This window comes from Papilio xuthus, unplaced genomic scaffold (assembly GCF_000836235.2).
Source record: "Papilio xuthus unplaced genomic scaffold, Pxut_1.1 DF829758.1, whole genome shotgun sequence".
NCBI lineage: Eukaryota > Metazoa > Arthropoda > Insecta > Lepidoptera > Papilionidae > Papilio > Papilio xuthus.
The window spans coordinates 1,752,803-1,770,560 of NW_013528891.1; the positions used below are offsets into that span (position 1 = coordinate 1,752,803).

Below are 17,758 nucleotides of genomic sequence, written 5' to 3' on the forward strand. Positions count from 1 at the left end.
CCCCGAACCCCCTGACCCCCTGGCGCAGACAGGGCTGCGGGCGACGTTCGTTCCCCTAACTTATGCTATGTCAGGGACTTGGGGTGCGGGAATATCTTTATTTTAAGTGTTTAAAAATTAATTACATAGTCTTACAATTATATCACATTCTTTTCTTACATCTAGGTTAAAAAACATTAAAACAATTAAAAAATGTAACAATAAAAAATGAAAGGCGGCGCCGGCGGCGGCGGAGGCGGCGGCGGCGGCGGCGGCGGCGGCGGCGGAGGCGGCGGCGGAGGCGGCGGCGGAGGCGGCGGCGGAGGCGGCGGCGGCGGAGGCGGAGGCGGCGGCGGAGGCGGCGGCGGAGGCGGCGGCGGAGGCGGCGGCGGAGGCGGCGGCGGTAATGGATGCGGGGAACTCCATTGCCCGCCGAGGGCGGCCTCCCTCCGTGCAGAAGGGTTCATGGTGCACTTTTCACGATGGTTCAATGTCCGTTCCAGTCGGCAGCCACAGGAGAAGTGTTCTGCTGCCGTGCCTCGCCTGGTAAGGTGTTGACCCATCGAACGCCGACACACGGCGCTGGCGCAAGTGTTGCGTTGATTATCGGAGAAACACTTTTCTCAACGACATCTATAGTGGTTGAGAACTTGCTGGGCGTCATTTAGGGTAAAGTGCAAGCACAAAACACGATGACTCCGATCCAACTCGATCCGTTTCCACTTCACGACTGTATTCGTAACAACTGTCGAAACGCCTTATTTAAAGATGGTGCCTCGACCCCTCTCAAGCCCACCTGGCTCTGCTCTGATTGGTCGTTACTTAAATAACGATAATTATGTTATTTAGTCTAGGAAAAACGTAACTTATAAAGTAAGATCAAATTAAAAGTTATTAGAAGCTTTTACAATATCAATAAACATTAAAAATTGCACACTATGCGTTAAACAGTAATTCAGTTGACAATGGCTACTTAATAACTTCCTACTTTAAATATATTGTTAGCTGAGGGTGGAACTTAAAAATAATGGTGGAGTGATGCCAATATAAGAGACCGCACCCTCATTTTCGGGACACACTCGCCACCGAACACTGAAGCCAGCGGAAGCTCTGCCCGTTTGACTAGCCAAAATAATTAATCATTTTAACTCTGATAGTTGATTAAGTTAATGTTGTATTTTTAAATCATTTTAGTGTTAATTACATTTATTCAATTCTGTTAGTTTTCTTATTAATTCAAAAAGTACTGTAGTAGTGTATATTGTTTTTTTTAATTTTCCCTGCTTCTGATCCTTAAGATCAGAAGTGGGATAGTGAAACTCCCATGTCCTTGTTTGTACATCCTGATACGATGTGTTTCCATTGTTATTTCTTTAATTGGCTAGTCATACGATCAGAAATATATTTTTGGAAATTGTAACTACCCTTGTTTAAAAGGACAAATTAGCACTTTGTTTTCGGTGTTTCGTATAATATACGTAAGTAAGACGTGATGTGACGGTGTGATCAAGTTTTATGATGTCAACTTTGGTGAGTACGTTCCAATTGTTTTCTTCTCCGCTTTAAAATAACAAATTGAAGTTGTATTTGTTAGCTTTTTGTGTAAATTTTAGAATGGCTCAATTTTAATTATTTACCGTAACTTGAATGCCCTGCTTGGAATTACGTCTAATTTTAAATACTTGCTAAAAAAAAAGAAAACATGCCTAATAAGAGGCGGCAGAGTAGGAGTCGGTCGCGAAATCGCAGATCGCATTCTAGCCAATATGATTCACGCTTCAGACGACGTAGCCCTTCTAGCAATATTTTAACCCAAACAATGCAACAAATTTTGAATAGATTAGTGTCATTAGAGCAGGTAGTGTCTTCATCTCAACGAAAGGAGTCGAGTGGCCGCGCTGCAGTGGAAGTAGCCAAGTCCGCGGTGCCTGTGGCAACCATCAGCGCCGAGCCCGTTCCTGCCGTTGAGCCTGCCGTGTCGATGCCGCCGCCGTCGCAGTTGGGCGAAGCTGTGACTGCGAGCTCGCTTCAAGGGCGCGCTTCAGGCATCAACGACTCCGTCCTCACCAGAGCGTCCCGCGAGCGCTACGTCAGTCCAGGCCAGCGCCGCCGATGGCATCATCGATGCGAAACGATCCATAAATATACCGATGAGATCTAACCAGTCTTATTATATTATACAAATTGCGTTTCGTTTGGAAATTTGCTTAGCAATAACTAACTTGAATTAGAAGTAACTTACAATATGGTTTAGTATAATTTAAGTTCTACTATCTTCTTCAAAATGGATGTTATGATACATTACATAAATTATAATCAAAATAGCCATTGCCTCAAACTTTACCAATTTCGATTTGGAACGCATATGTCAACTGTCAACTCAACTCTCACTTGATCAACGTTATATTTTTGTTTCCCTTAATATTTATTAATTGAACAGAAATTTTATGCATTATCAATAATGCTGTAAAAATACAATATTACTAACATATTCGTGACGTTATCTTAGTTAACATGGGTTTACTATCAGACCCGGAGTACGGGTCGGCGAAATGGGTTAAGATCCTTCGAAAAATTCAAGGGCCGCTATGTTTTCTGTTTTATATTGGAGCAATTGGATGGTTTCTGATGCTTGGAAACAGGGATTTTAACAATGAGACGTACTTCTCAGAGAATGCTTTACTGCCGGGTTTAGTTGCCAAGGAGTTTAATGCTGAATCCAGTGCTAATAGGTTCTATAGTGAACTTTTGCAAGAAATGGAGGTTTGTACTATATTATAAGTGTTATTAAACAATAAGTTCAGTAAATTTATTTGGCAGAACTTGAAGTTATCATCTGGCTGATTTCTTTGCTATGGTGAATATCTGTTTTTCTCTAATGTTCCAGGGAAAGTATGAAGAAACAGGTGAAATGCCTGTATCCTGGTTAGTGGGTAAGATGTCTCAGTTGCATTTGGAAGTCTACACTCACAATTTCACTCTCAATTATCCGATGGGACAGGGCCAGGTAACATTAAATAATTTTAATTAATATTCTGATCTTGCTCCTTAATAAATATTAATATGTGTGTTACACAAATTCTCAGAACAACTATAGCCATTATAACAATGATACTGTTACTAAAAGTAACCTAAGTCTAGCAAATGTTGCTTTTAATTGTATTTTCTACAGTCAAAATACAAAAAAACTTATACTTATTGAATATAAATAAATAACAAGATTAAAAATTTATAAATTACTAGCTGTCGCCCGCGACTTCCTCTGCGCCGGATTAAAAAATAGATGTTGGCCAATTCTCAGACCTACTCAATATGCTCACAAAATTTCATGAAAATTGGTCAAGGCGTTTCAGAGGAGTATGGGCACGAAAATTGTGAGACGAGAATTTTATATATAAGATTTTTAAAACATTAGACAATGCAAAAAAGGCATAATTCTAGGTTATAACTATTTACATAGGAACCATTGAAATCTGAAAATTTTTATTACAAAACATTTTCTCTTCAGGTGTACAAAGGTACAAATGTCTATGGTATACTCAGAGCTGCAAGAACACCATCTTTGGAAGCATTGGTAGTATCGGCTCCATTCCGATATATATCCACACATCAGAAGGGAACCGCAGCGGGTATTGCTCTGATGTTAGCATTCGCTCAGTTTGCCAGACGTAAGTTTTACCTTTAACAATATATTAAATCAAATGAATGTCCATTTCATGTAAACAAGGGAACATCAAATTTCATACATGGAAACGTAACGGTATTTTTTTTTTATTTAAATGAATATGAAAAAAGTGATTTATGATATGGTTAAATAATTATAAAGACATTTAGAGTGTGTGTGAGTAAAATTTGCTTATTTCCTATGGTGAAAAGGTTATTTTTAAATTGGAACATTGAAAATATTATATTGAACATCTGAAGAGTTAAGTAATCGACTTGTAATCTGCAGGTGCTAGGTTCCATTTGCACCATGTACCGTGTTTTTCAGTATGTACATTTATCCGACGTTCTTAAATTTTTTTTATATCATAAGGTGGCAAACGACCGTGCGGCCACCTGAAATCGCTGAAACAGCGAAGTGACCGTCGCCCATAGACATACGCAACTGCATAGGCGTTGCCCTACCTTTAATCGACGGAGGAGAGGATGCACAGAAAGAAAACATTTCCATGCAGCTTTTCACCCAGTAAGTCCACTTTCACTTCCCATCCTTTCCTTATAAGAAAAAGGGTGGGAAGGGAAAGAGGACTAAATTAGGCCTCCGGGACGCACACTCATCAGACGAAACGCGGAATTGCTTACACTTCACGCCTGTCTTCTGTGTGGTCGTGGTTTTTCACCAGGCGAGCTGGGCCAATTCGTGTGAAGCTGTTAAAGCGGGCTCTACCACTGTTAAAATAAATTCAAATGTATGTGAAGTCAATCTGCGCTGGGAAGCTTGGTTGATTATGGCCAAGTCACTGATTCAAGTTAGGCTCCAATCCCCTCAGTGGGGATCTATCCTGATGATATATACAAAATTGTTTCAGCTCAAAAATATTGGGCCAAAGATATAATTTTTCTCATCACTGAATATGAACAGCTTGGAATGCAGGCATGGCTCGAAGCTTATTATGGACTTGACAATGAACCCGGAAACTTCTACACTAGTCTAGGAAGTTTCTGGAGACCCGATCTTCCCATGTTGGATCTTGCTAAGTTTACTTCACCTATAGATTGGGGTGAAGATGCACAAAGTCTTAATCCAGGCAAATTGCAAGGCAGATCTGGATCTATACAGGCGGCTATTAATTTGGAATTTGATTCACCAAAAATTAGTAAGTTTAGTTATTAGTAATTATTTTTTATTACAATCATTTATTTACCGAGAGTTTCTGAGAGTTCTCTTCATAAAACTTTTCTTTATCCTTGTCATTTTTGACAACACAGAGATAACAATATGTTTTAAATGGAAATTTTGGTTTCCGAAACCCACATTTAATGTTATTCTTACATATTGCAAATAATTAATTACTACCAAACTGTAACGTTTTTGGTTATAGTATGAGAAAACTACACTAAGGGCTGTTTACCAGAGAACCGATTCTGAGTATTTCAGTTAGAGACGAAAGTCTAACCTTGATAATCTAATATCTTGGTGTTAAAGAAAAATGGTATTTATTCGCAGAGTACATAGAGGTGAAAATCGAAGGATTAAACGGACAACTACCTAATCTCGATCTTGTAAACTTAGTTCATAAACTATGTGTGAAGTCGGGAATACATCACTCTTACAAGAATAGGTAAGTACAATAATTCTTTCTATTGTAGTAAACTTATAAATATAATGCCATCTCTCTCATTGTCTTTGAAAAGACAGAGACAATATCACGCAATTTTTTTAAGAGAATGAGAGAAATGAAATTGTTTGCAAGCTTTTATCGTCGAATTGCAGATGCAATGTTTATCTTTATTCGACGAAGGAGGAGACACACTGAAAGAGGATATATCCCTCTCCTATGTCTCTTCATCTGTTAAATTCACTTGCCTTTACCATCCTTTTATTATATTAAAAGGTTTGGAAGGAAAGAGGATTAAAATTAGTCCTCCGGCACGCACTCATCAGACGAAACGTGGATTGACTTCCACTTGACGCCTGTCTTCTGTGTGGTCGTGGTATTTCACCGGGCGAGCCGGGACAATTCGTGCGAAGATGTTAAAGCTCACTCTACCACTGTAACATTCATTGCATTCAGTGGTAGACGACAACAACATCTGTAGCACGAATGAGCTAGCCCAGAAAAGGACACACAGAAGACAGTAGACATCAAACACGCCTCAAATGGAAGTCAATCCACGATTCGTCTGTTGAGTGCGTGCCGGAGGACTAATTTAGTCCTCTTTCCCTTCCCACTTTTTTTCTTATAAGGAAAGGATGGGAAGTGGAAGTGGACTTTCCGGATGAGAGGATGCATGGGAAGGTAAGATATTTTCTTTCTGTGCATCATCTCCTCCGTCGATTAAAGGTAGGCAACGCATATGCAAATGCGTATGTCTATGGGCAACGGTCACTTCGCTATATCAGCGATTTCAGGTGGTCGCTCGCTCGTTTGCCACCTTATGATATAAAAAAAAATCCAATTATATATTTTTTGGAACTACAAATTCACTGTTAAAATTGTTTAAATGTTTGTTTCTATCAGTTATTCATGGATACGACGTAACAAGATGGACGAATGGTTGAATGGTATTTGGACCATGCTTGGTATGGTGAATACACAATTTCCTGGGGTAAGATAAAAACCCATTTTAATTTTTTTTTTCATAACATTAGAAAACATTGTCTTGAAAATCAGAAATTTCATGTATAACACTATTATTTACTTATGTTGGATAAGGTTTGGAACAATTTTTAAATATTAAACATTCATACAATTGTATGCTTCTTAACTTTAACTAATATTATAAATGCGAATGTTTAGATGGATGGTGGATGTTTGTTTGAAGGTATGTCTGGAACAGCTCAACAGATCTTGATGAAATTTTTTAGAAAGTCTCTTCGGAGCAGCTCAACGGATTTTGTACAAATTTGGTAGAAAGCAATCGAGAACACATAGGCTACTAATTTAGTTTTTTTTTTTACCACTATTAAAGTTTTTTGTGTAGAAAAAATTACGAACTACTTAAATGCCAGGTGCTTGCCATTGGATTTAGAGTATATGAGGTATATTGTCAATTTTTTTTAGGTACCAAATGGTAATCACGGATTATTTCATCGTTTTGGAATCGAAGCTGTGACCTTGGAAGGTAGAGACGCAAACGATCCAGCTGGTATACCACCGAAAGTCAACTCTTTACCTACTGCAAGTTTTTACAAGCTCGGCACAGCTTTAGAAAGTATTCTACGGTCACTGAATAATTTGCTCGAAAGATTCCATCAGAGTTATTTCTTTTATCTTTTGGCTTCTACTAATAGATTTATTTCTATCGGTGAGTGTATTTTACTAATATAAATGCGAATGTATGGATGGATGGATTTTTTGAAAGGTTGACAGGCAGCTTGGATCTCGCTGAAATTTGACTTATATGTAGAACATGGAAGAACACAGACTACTAATTATTTTTATTCAATTACGCGCAAAAGGAGTCGCGGGCTACAGCCAGTAATAAAGTTATTTAGATTCATTTAGAAAATTATTTGCCATTGGTTTCTGAGACCTAAATCTCTATAAAACATATCCTTATCCCTGTCATTATCTTTGACAAAAAAGAGAAAACAATATGTTTTAAACGTAGTTTGTAGTCTCAGAAACCCACTGTAAATCATTCACAAATTCAGTCATTTACGTTCCTACTTGTAATTTTCGCTATGCACGCAAAAATACCAAATTGTAAGATCATTTTCTTTTAAATTACTGTTCTAATGTTCTAATTTTAGATGTAATTCATCCTTTTTAAAATCATTTTAGGACAATATATGCCGTCCCTCTGCTTACTTTGTGCAGCGATGTTAATACGTGCATTATCATTATGGGTTAATATACAGGACGATGAAAAAGACACACAAAATGATACTCTAAAAGATAAAGCTAAAAAAGATAATTCTGCTGAAGAAACAGAAAAACATAAGATATCCAAAGATAAAGTGTCTGAAGAAGTAAAAGATGAATTAGAGAGTGATGGGAAATTGGAAAAAGATGATGAAAAAGAAGATTTAATATCAAAAGATATTGATGATGTTGGTGATGGATTTAGTGTAGTCAATATGGGAGCTAATTACCTTTTGGTTCATTTATTGGGATATATTGTGATGAATTCACCTGTTATTTTCAGTCAAATTGGTACGTATAAAAATAATTTAAGACAGTTCATATAAAAAAAGTAAAAAATAAAAATAATATGTAATTAAGATCTCTATAAATGGATAGGCAATTACTTGGAAATTAATGCTTATATTTTGTTCCCGCTTTTCGTTTGCGCTTGTTGAAGTAATATGGTAGTTATTTGTATCTATAATATTAATTCGAATTCACACCACCGTCACAAACCATCAGCGCCAAAATGGCGGAATTCAAATAGGCACAAAATACTGCGCCTTATAGCCAGTCCATTTATGGATGTCATTCGTTATAAATATTTTTTTTACTTTTAAAATTATTTTCTTGGCTGCCTTTAACTTTGCATAGTGTCATATATTTGCATTTCCAGGTGCAAAATACTTCGAATATCCATCAGAGTTTTCCGTATACTGTGGTTTTATAGCAGTATCAGTGGTTATAGTCATAATATCACCATTCCTACCCCGACTGTTCAGATCAGGTCCATTGACACGAGAAGAAATGACAATAATGAATATATTAGTACTAATTGAATTGTCTACAGCTTGCCTAGCTATTGGTATGCATAATTTCTCTCTAGGACTTGTGGTGGCAACTGTTTATACCCCATTGTCTCTGGTTGTGGGTGTTATAGACAATAAAAGAACAAGGTGAGTAACTCCAGACTGTTTCAATCCATAGAATAAAAAAACTTCTACACCTTTACGTACATGTCCAGTTAGAAAAAAGACTAGAGTTAAAAGAAATATTCCCATTAATAAAACCCATTTTTATAATATTATTATACTAATTTGAATCAAGTATTTCCATATATTCAAATTAGGTAAAATTTTCATACATTTTATTTTCAGGTCAATAATTCTTCAAATGAAGCGAATTATGTGTCTTTTACTTCATCCGTTGTGCTTTTTGTCTCTGGCCATGATTAGTTACAGTCATGTGTTGTTCCCCGAAGAGGGTTTAGGCACAATGATTTCCCGCGGAAAGGATGCGGCCATGCAAGCTGTCATGTTCTCTATAGTTGACTCTATGGTAGGTATTTTTTTTAATTTTAGGAAAAGTTAATGACAAAAGAAAATTCCTCACAACAAAATTCAAACTCCTTTTTTCTTAATCTCAATATTTATTTTTTGTTGTAAGCAGAAAAGCAATGAAATACATCTCTGATTATTGTGATGTTTTATAAGTATATTATTTATTTTTCTATTTTTTAATACTTTTCAAGATCTATAAAGTATGGTTTTTTTTTCAGATTTATGGCAATTGGTTATATAATGTTGGTACATGTATACTATTCCCAACTTGGATTATCTTTTGGCAAATATTATGTAACAAAGTTGAGATTGATTAGTACAAATTAGTTTAAACTTAGTTAAGTTTATTTAGTGTTAATAACCATGGGAGACATGAATTATTAAAACCAGATGAGAATGAATGGGTTATGTTTTATTGTATTCCAAAGAAAAATAAATGTTTTTGTATTATTACTTTTTTTTTTTATTACTATTATACAGGAAGGTATAATTATGATATAAATTCCGGAACTATGATTTATAAAGCCTCCAAATCTAACGACAAATGGACGAGTCCAAGTGAGTGAAGTGCCTGAAGCTCAATTCTATTCTCTCTCCCTTTCCACTCTTTTAATATTGGTAAAGGTCGAAAGAGGACTTATCGAGCTATGAAAATTTACTTAAACGTCGATAGCATAGGCCCGGAAGTTTTCAATTAATATTATTTTTTGCAATTCTAAGTCTGTAATTCTGCGTAATGAGAAACTCACGGCTTAACCGGCCATTATGACAATGACACTGACTGACATTGACATATTAATAGCATCAAACTGGGTAATAAGTATCAATCAAGTTTTATGTTTTTAATTTGTTAAAATAAACACGAAATTTTACGCATATTAAGATTAATTAAAAGTCCAACGGAACATGGCAGACCTTAAAGTTTGTCGAATCTGTCTTCGAATTGGGGGTAAAGTGTACGAAAGCGAACAATTTCAATTAAATATATACTACGAAAATGTTACTGCACTAAAAGTAAGTAAAGTTGAATTCAAACTCATTTTGTAACGAATTCCGTGAGAATAAAAATGTGTGAGCGATACGATACGATTATTTATTTAGCGTATAAAATATTGCGTGAAAAAAGTACAGCAAAATTCAGCTTTTTCGACAACTTTTCGGTTTATCGGTAAAAGTTTTATATACTTTTTCACAATTAGTTTGTATACAGATTATCAAGATGGATCATATACCACAATTTTTCTGCTACGAATGTTCAATGCTACTTCACAAGTTTCACAAATTCAAAGAGAAGTGCCATTACAGCCAGAGAAAGCTAAAGTCTTTACTTGTAAAACAACCGGTAAGTATTTGTAAATTTTAGATGTAATTTAAAAGTAAATTTCCACTGTTGTAATACCTCTATTATGACAATATTACTATCCTTATCATTCTCCTTAAAAGTAGAGACAACAATTACATTTGAATAATAGTTATAAACAGTAAGATACCACACTATAGGGACGGGTGTTCAACAAACTAGTTGAATCAACTGTTGACCTTCCAAGTTTCAACCGTTTACTGTTTTCTATTCAACTACTTGAATACAATGTAATTTTACATATGTAAGGAGGCTACACTGTCCTCGTATGACATAGACTATATTTATTACTATTGTTTTTTTTAAAATCCACACAAACAAAAGTTTTCAACTGCTTTTGTAGAATATCTAATATGAATTTTATTACAGATAACATATCAAGCTATAAATAGTATAAAAACAAACAACAAAGAAATCTACACAAATATGTCTATAGCAACAGTTAATAAAAGAGTTAAAACTTACCTTTTTAATGAAATGCCAGGTGAGATAATTAAGAAAAATAAATTTAAAGACAAAAAAAGTGACGAAAAAAATTATAACAGCGATAGTAATGAATTAGATGATGATTTGAATGATGTTAATATAAAGAATGAAGATTCTCCACGTTCCGATGTCCCATCACCTCTAGAGTCCTCAAGTGACTCTGATTTCTTTCCAAAACCAGATGTTACTGAAGTTTTCATTAAAGATGATGGATTAAAGACTGATATATTTAAAATTGAATGTCCTGAAATAGAGAAAAATACTGAAGAAACTGATATTAAAAAAGATACGGAAACAACAGAAGAAACAAAAGATAGATGTCTTAGAAAAAGAAAGAAAGAAGTAATTACACAGAAGAATTATAAGTTCACAACAAGACGGAGAAGATATCTAGATTCAAATAAATGGAGGAAGATAAGTCTAAACGAAGAAGAGGCAATCAGAGACTTTGAGAAGAGAGCTATTGATCCAAAGTACGTACAGGCAACATATCATTGTAAAGATTGCTACAAGTTTTTCTCCAAAGAAGATATCATGTTGCGTCATTTCAAATTAAGACATAATCCGGTAAGAACTTTTTCATATTTACAATACAGTTATACCTGGATATACGAGAAACCTCTAGAAATTAGTCATCTGGTCCGAAGTACCAAATTTTGGGTTACAGAGAAATCTCTATAAAAAGAAAAAGACTGTGGACTCTTGAACTCTATTATCCATATTTAACTGTTTAATAATAGTTGGGAACGGGAAATATCCCACTGTGCATCCTCTCTGACTATTAATGTCAGGCAATGCATCTGCAAATGTGTATGTCTATGAGCAGAGGTCGTTTCGCTATTTAGGCGAAATAAAAAGCTGGTTGATTTATGTAAGTGAGAATATTTGACGGAAGCATAGAATTTGGATTTAATTATTCTTTTCTAACTTTTTTTCAATGGAGCCATAGTATTTTTTTTAATTTTGGTTATTACCTATCTCCATGGACTGTATAAAGAGTTTTCACAGAGCCCCAAGGGTCTAAAGAGCACACTTTGAGAAACACTGACTTAAGCTAATGCCTATGTTGTGCTACAAAAAAGATTATGTGATCTTTAAATTGGTTGTTAATAAGATTATTTTTCATCATCAGCTCACTACATCCCCACGGAGGGGCTCGGAGCCTACCCTAAGTTAAGGGTGACTAGCTCAACCACGCTGACCAAGTGCGGGTTGACTTCACACATATCTTTGAATTTCTTCTCAGATATGTGCAGCATCACGATGTTTTCCTTCACCGTAAGAACGTCGGATAAATATACATATGTAAATCGAAAAACACATTAGTACATGGCGGGATTTGAACCCAGGACCTGCAGATTGCAAGTCAAGTGCTTGACCTCTGAGCCACTGACGAAGTTATTTTTAATAAATTAATATATAATTTTTATAACAGTCCATAGGTCCATTTGAGTGCCGTTTCTGCCATTCCCGATTCAGATTGGAGTGTCATTTGCGCAAACACATACGTACACATTATACTAAGTACGAATGTTTAGTCTGCAACCTCGTTGTTGCAATAGAGTGAGTATTTTTTAACCTTCGTAAGGTTTTATATAGTCGAGGACATTAATTTCCTACCCATTTCTACAAAATTTCATCTGGAACTTAATTACAATACCTCACTAGCTTTTGTTAATATCCTTGTGTCTTTTGTCATGTTTGTTCTTTTATGGTATACTAGTTGTCGCCCGTGACTGTCCGCGCGGAATTAAAAAAACTCAATTAGTAGTCTATGCGTTCTTACACACTATGTTCTACATCTGTGCCTAATTTCATCAAGATCTATTCTGGAGATATCTTCAAACAAACATCCATGTTATCATTCGCATTTATAATATTAGATCTATGTAGTTTATTTATCTACATGCCATTGTATTTTTTTAAATTAGTGTGCTAAAATAAAAATAAACTTACTTTTATTTTATTTATTATATTTTGTAGAACAACAGCGCTAATGCACGAAGAAACACATGCTGGGATAACACGAGCTTGCAAATATTGTGGGGAACAATTCAGGTAAACATTTTATGACAAATTCTACAAAATAAGGACAAAATATGATGATAACATGACTAACAGTGATGAATCTGTTGCACTTTGGGCCTACCTCGGTGCAATACCACGCAGAAGACACACCTCAAGTACGAATTCCAAGTACAGTCTGATGAGTGTGTACCGGAGGACTTATTTTACTCATTTTTCCCTTCCAAAATATTTCTGACATATTTTGTCACTTTATGATTCAAAAAAAATGTCAAATATAGTCTTAGGGGCTGGTTTTAATTTGTCTGTCGGTGGAAATTATTCATAGATATCTTAGGGGCACGCCCTTTTATCTTGGACTGGGGGCGATTAGGTCGCCCTGGGCGGTTGCCCTCGCCCTATTCTACACACTTCTACAAAGTTTTATCTGCATAATTTTTTTGTTCTATTACAGGCATATGTCGACATATTATACGCATTTGCGTACACATCGCAGCCGGCATGTTTGCGCGCTGTGTGGAGCTTCCTTTGTCAGTGCTGCTGGTCTACATCAGCATAAGCGTGTTACACATGTCGGTAGAGAGGTGAGTTGTGCACGCGCATATATACTATCTATACGACTGTCAGCGCAGTATTAAAAAACTTAGTAGCCTATGTGTTCTTCCAGACTATTTTCTACATCTATACCAAATTTTTTAGAGATCTGTTGAATCATTTTGGGGATATGAACTAAAATACAGCTATACATTTAAACTTTCGCATTTATAATATAAGTATTATAATTAAGAGTACAGCGCCATCTGTTGCCAACTTTTACTAAATTTTATTAAAAACTTGCTGTCGCCCGCGACTCTGTTCGCGCGGAATAAAAAAAACATAATAAGTAGCCTATGTGTTCTTCCCGACTATGTTCTATATGTATGACAAATTTAATCGAGATCCGTTCAGCCTTTCTAGAAATACTTTCAAACAAACATCCATCTAAACAGACGCATTTATAATATTAGTAAGATAGTTTTAAATTAAAACATATATGTATAAATAATCGTTATTTACTTGTCTATATAAAATATTTCAGGAACGTCCCGACAGTGCTGAAAGTGACAACACATTCTGTGAGAGATGTCAGATTAACTTTGAATCATCCGGCGCGTTCGCAGAACATCTGCAATCATCAGCACTGCACGCGGATGTCGAGTGAGTTACACAATATTTAATATAGATGGCGTTGTTAAATATTTTTTCTAGTCTATATCTAGCCTAGAAGGGCGTAGTTATCAATAACTAACGGTCGTCCATAATCCATCCATCGACTCTTGTGTGATGTGTTCTTAGCTACCTCGTACTGTTAGCGTACCTTTATAAGCGTGAAGTCCGGTCACGATGGACGATCTTCATAAGCGAGATTCTATAAAGGAGAAAAATGTTACAGTGCTTTGGAATCTTCCTTATCCAGGTTCGACTATATAATTAAAAAAAACTAACAATCATTGTTTTCGTTTAATTATTATATGTTTAATCAGGAAAGAGGACGACGAAGAAGTGCCGGCTCCGAAGCGACGCTCGAAACGGCTAAGATTCACTTTCACTAGACGAAGAAAACCTATGGACTGCTATCAAGTAAATATTTCCTATCAAGTAATTATTGTATACTCAACGAGATGTATTAAAGTTTTTAGTTCAACTTTGTCGTATATATTGATCAATTTAATATCTTCTAAAATAATAAAAATAATCTTAATAATATTATGAATACGAAAGCGTTGATGCATGGATGGATGTTTGCTTGAAGGTATCACCAGAATGGCTGAACGGATCTCCATGTAATTTGGCATACATATAGTATAATCTAGAAGAACACATATACTACTAATTAATTGTTTAATCTACGCGGTCGTAGTCGCGGGTGACTGCTAGTATTATTATAACAAACAAAGAAATTAACAGACTTGATTCCATGCAATTTGTACACTTCGTTGGTCACATTACAACTAAAATAAGTTTTTTTAAATAAATTTTTACTTATTTTTCGTATATTCCAGTGTGGGAAACATTTTTCAACACAAATGGAGTGTATGAATCATCATCAGAAGGAACATCCAGGCACCTCATTCTGTCCACCCAGTGAGAGACATATCTGTGAAATATGTGGAGCTTCTCTAGCTGTGAGTATTAAGTTTATTGTATACTCAGAGACGTTGATTAGTAAGACATATTTACTCTGAACTGTAACTGATGAAAATAACACAATTGCGCTTTTATACGGCGTCTTATCGCTCTCGATAGCCTTTTTATATGGTTTTATTACTAGATATTTGTCAGTACTCGTTGGCGCAGAATTGAAATAAATAGCTTATAATATTTACGTATATATCAGCCACCTTTCCGACAAAGTCCCATCAAAATCAGTCCAGCAGTTCCAGTAATCCAGAACAAACATGGCCTTGCGGATAGATGTACAGACAAACCAAATAGTTTTTAAGTTTTTCATTAACATAAACTCAAATAAATAAATAAAAATACATCAATAGTACGAAATTAGATATTTATTCCAATTATTAGATCCAATTTTATAAATATCTATAGATTTTTATGACTAAGTAACCTTTACTACCATAAACTGTAATTTTTTTTATTAATTTGTTTATTTATTTTATTCGTATTTTGTGTAAAATCAGTTTATTTTAGTTAAAAATGTATTACTGTTGCTTTATATGTAATATTCCAGCCGGGCAGTATAGCGATGCATCAGAATTTGCATACGAGAGAGAAAATTTACAACTGCGAGACATGTGGCCGACAGTTTTACTCCACTGCTGGGTTAAAGCGACATCGCGTGGTCAGTTTCTAAAACATTTGATTATTCTATCTTCCGCTAGATGGCGCTTATTTATACTTAAAAAATTTTTTTTTGAATCCCACTTTTCTCGTAACAAAATTTGTATTGCTCAGTTATAAATATCGATTAGATTTCAAATTTTTAATTCGTTTATTAATTATTTTTCAAAAATGAGCTTTTTAAACAATCATTGTGTATAGTAATTTTCAAATATCTTGGCGTGTCGGAACATCGTTTGAATCGCTGCGCTTACACAATGTTAAATGATGAAGGACACTGCGCAATACGGTCAGATTGACTAGCCAAAAGACTAAGAAGAAAAATAAATCAGTAAAATTTTATATTTTTGTATATTGTCAAGAAACATCTATATGTAAGTAAAATTATATTTTCTTTGTTCTAGACTCATACTGGAGAGAAACCTTACGAATGTCCGCTTTGTGAGAAACGTTTTACACAGAACAACAGTATGAAGTTACATTATAGGACCATACATCTGAAGCAACCATACCCAAAACGGTTTGTAGAACATTTTATACGTCCGTTACTACGGCTAACTAGTACAGGCGAACCTGAATAACATAACAGTGGTAGAGCCCGCTTTAACTTCGCACGAATTGGCCTCGCCCGGTGAAATACCACGACCACTCAGAAGAGAAACGTCAAGTGGAAGCAATTCCGCGTGCAGTCTGACCAGTCTGCGTCCCGGAGGCCTAATTTTAGTCCTCTTTCCCTTCCCACCCTTTTTCTTATATAAGGAAAGGATGGGAAGTAAAAGTGGATTTTCCAGATCACACGATGCATGGGAAGAGAAAGTGTTCCCTTTCTGTGCATCCCCTCCGTGGATTAAAGGTAGGCAACACACATCTGTAATTGCGTATGTCTATGGGCAACGGTTGATCGCTATTTCAGCGATTTCGGATGTCAGCTCGTTTGCCATTTTATAATAATAATATCGCACTTTCTTGGATTCTCGCTTATAAGTTGGTACGCGCGCCAAGTTCGGTTGTATATGTAAGTAATCCCCGTTAAATTAATTTAAATTTGCATTTAAAATATATCTTACTAATTCTTACTTTTTTAATATACTTACTTACTATAATGTTATAATTACGAATGTTTAGATGGATGTTTGTTTGAAGTTATCTCCATAACGGCTGAACGGATTTCGATGAAATTTGGCAAACATAGTCTGGAAGAATAAATAGACTACTTATTACGTTTTTTTTAAATTCCGCTCGGACTGAGTTGCGGGCGATCGCTATTACTTTCAAAAATATATTTCAACTTATTTAAAATGTTTTAAAGTATTTAAAAGTAAATAGTTATAAAATAAAAATAAGCAAATTAAAGTGTAGTTCACTTAATAAATCATAGATGGCGTTAGTAGTCTATTACATCGCGATGTCAAGTTACCGTGTGTCACGATAGGGACGTCGCGGCCCGCTTTTACTTATGTGGTCACTTAACATCAGGTGAACTATCTAGTTTATCCTATAAAACAATTTTTGCGACAACTACTCGTACCGTAATAGTCGAGTAGTTAAAAAAAAATGGGAACCTCCTGAAGGCAAAACCTTACGATCAAAAAAAATGTTCGAAATCGGAGCACCAAGGGCGGAGTTACGTGGTAACATACAAAAAAAACAACATTCACTTCCCACCCTTTTTCTTATAAGGAAAGGATGGGAAGTGGAAGTGGACTTTCCGGATGAGAGGATGCATGGAAAGGAAAGATATTTTCTTTCTGTGCATCCTCTCCTCCGTCGATAAAAGGTAGACAACGCATATGCAATTGCGTATGTCTATAGGCAACGGTCACTTCGCTATTTCAGCGATTTCAGGTGGCCGCTCGCTCGTTTGCCACCTTATGAAATAAAAAAAATTTAAAGAAGATCGAATATTATTCTTGTTTTTACAGGATTAGAACGAAGAAAAAAGATGGCGGACTAAAATCTGTAGCAATGGAGAGTGAAGACGAAATGTTCTAGACTGAACTACATTCACTAAAAGACCGAATGATTGAATATTATCTTACTAGTATTATAAATACGAAATTTTAGATGGATGTTTGTTAGAAGATATCTCCGGAATGGACAAACGAATCTCGATGAAATTTGGCATAGATATAGAACATAGTCTGGAAGAACACATAGACTACTAATTTGAGTTTTTTTTTTAATAAGTAGATGGAGTCGCAGGCGACAGCTAGTAA

The 17,758-nt window shown here is 35.5% G+C and overlaps 2 protein-coding genes across 3 annotated transcripts; both read left to right on the forward strand.

Moving 5' to 3' along the window:
- The first annotated feature begins 2,327 nt into the window (after positions 1-2,327).
- On the forward strand, positions 2,328-9,264 carry GAA1 (glycosylphosphatidylinositol anchor attachment 1). Its single transcript, XM_013325156.1, has 11 exons — positions 2,328-2,742; positions 2,867-2,986; positions 3,488-3,647; positions 4,512-4,799; positions 5,150-5,264; positions 6,165-6,252; positions 6,708-6,951; positions 7,431-7,802; positions 8,170-8,449; positions 8,651-8,831; positions 9,052-9,264. The coding sequence occupies exons 1-11, from the start codon at positions 2,494-2,496 to the stop codon at positions 9,148-9,150; spliced, it is 2,196 nt and encodes a 731-aa protein (XP_013180610.1). The 5' UTR covers positions 2,328-2,493; the 3' UTR covers positions 9,151-9,264.
- A 365-nt stretch (positions 9,265-9,629) lies between these two features.
- Positions 9,630-17,642, forward strand: LOC106127188 (zinc finger protein 37-like). Of its 2 annotated transcripts, none has more exons than XM_013325283.1 (12): positions 9,630-9,847; positions 10,044-10,175; positions 10,563-11,246; positions 12,115-12,242; positions 12,663-12,737; positions 13,159-13,288; positions 13,783-13,901; positions 14,228-14,324; positions 14,747-14,869; positions 15,433-15,543; positions 15,947-16,062; positions 17,465-17,642. In XM_013325283.1, exons 1-12 carry the CDS (start codon positions 9,740-9,742, stop codon positions 17,532-17,534), a joined length of 1,893 nt encoding a protein of 630 aa, XP_013180737.1. In that variant the 5' UTR covers positions 9,630-9,739; the 3' UTR covers positions 17,535-17,642. The 2 variants fall into 2 exon arrangements, with proteins under 2 accessions (XP_013180737.1, XP_013180806.1); XM_013325352.1 differs by having other exon boundaries at positions 9,776-9,847; positions 10,033-10,175.
- Positions 17,643-17,758: the final 116 nt, after the last annotated feature.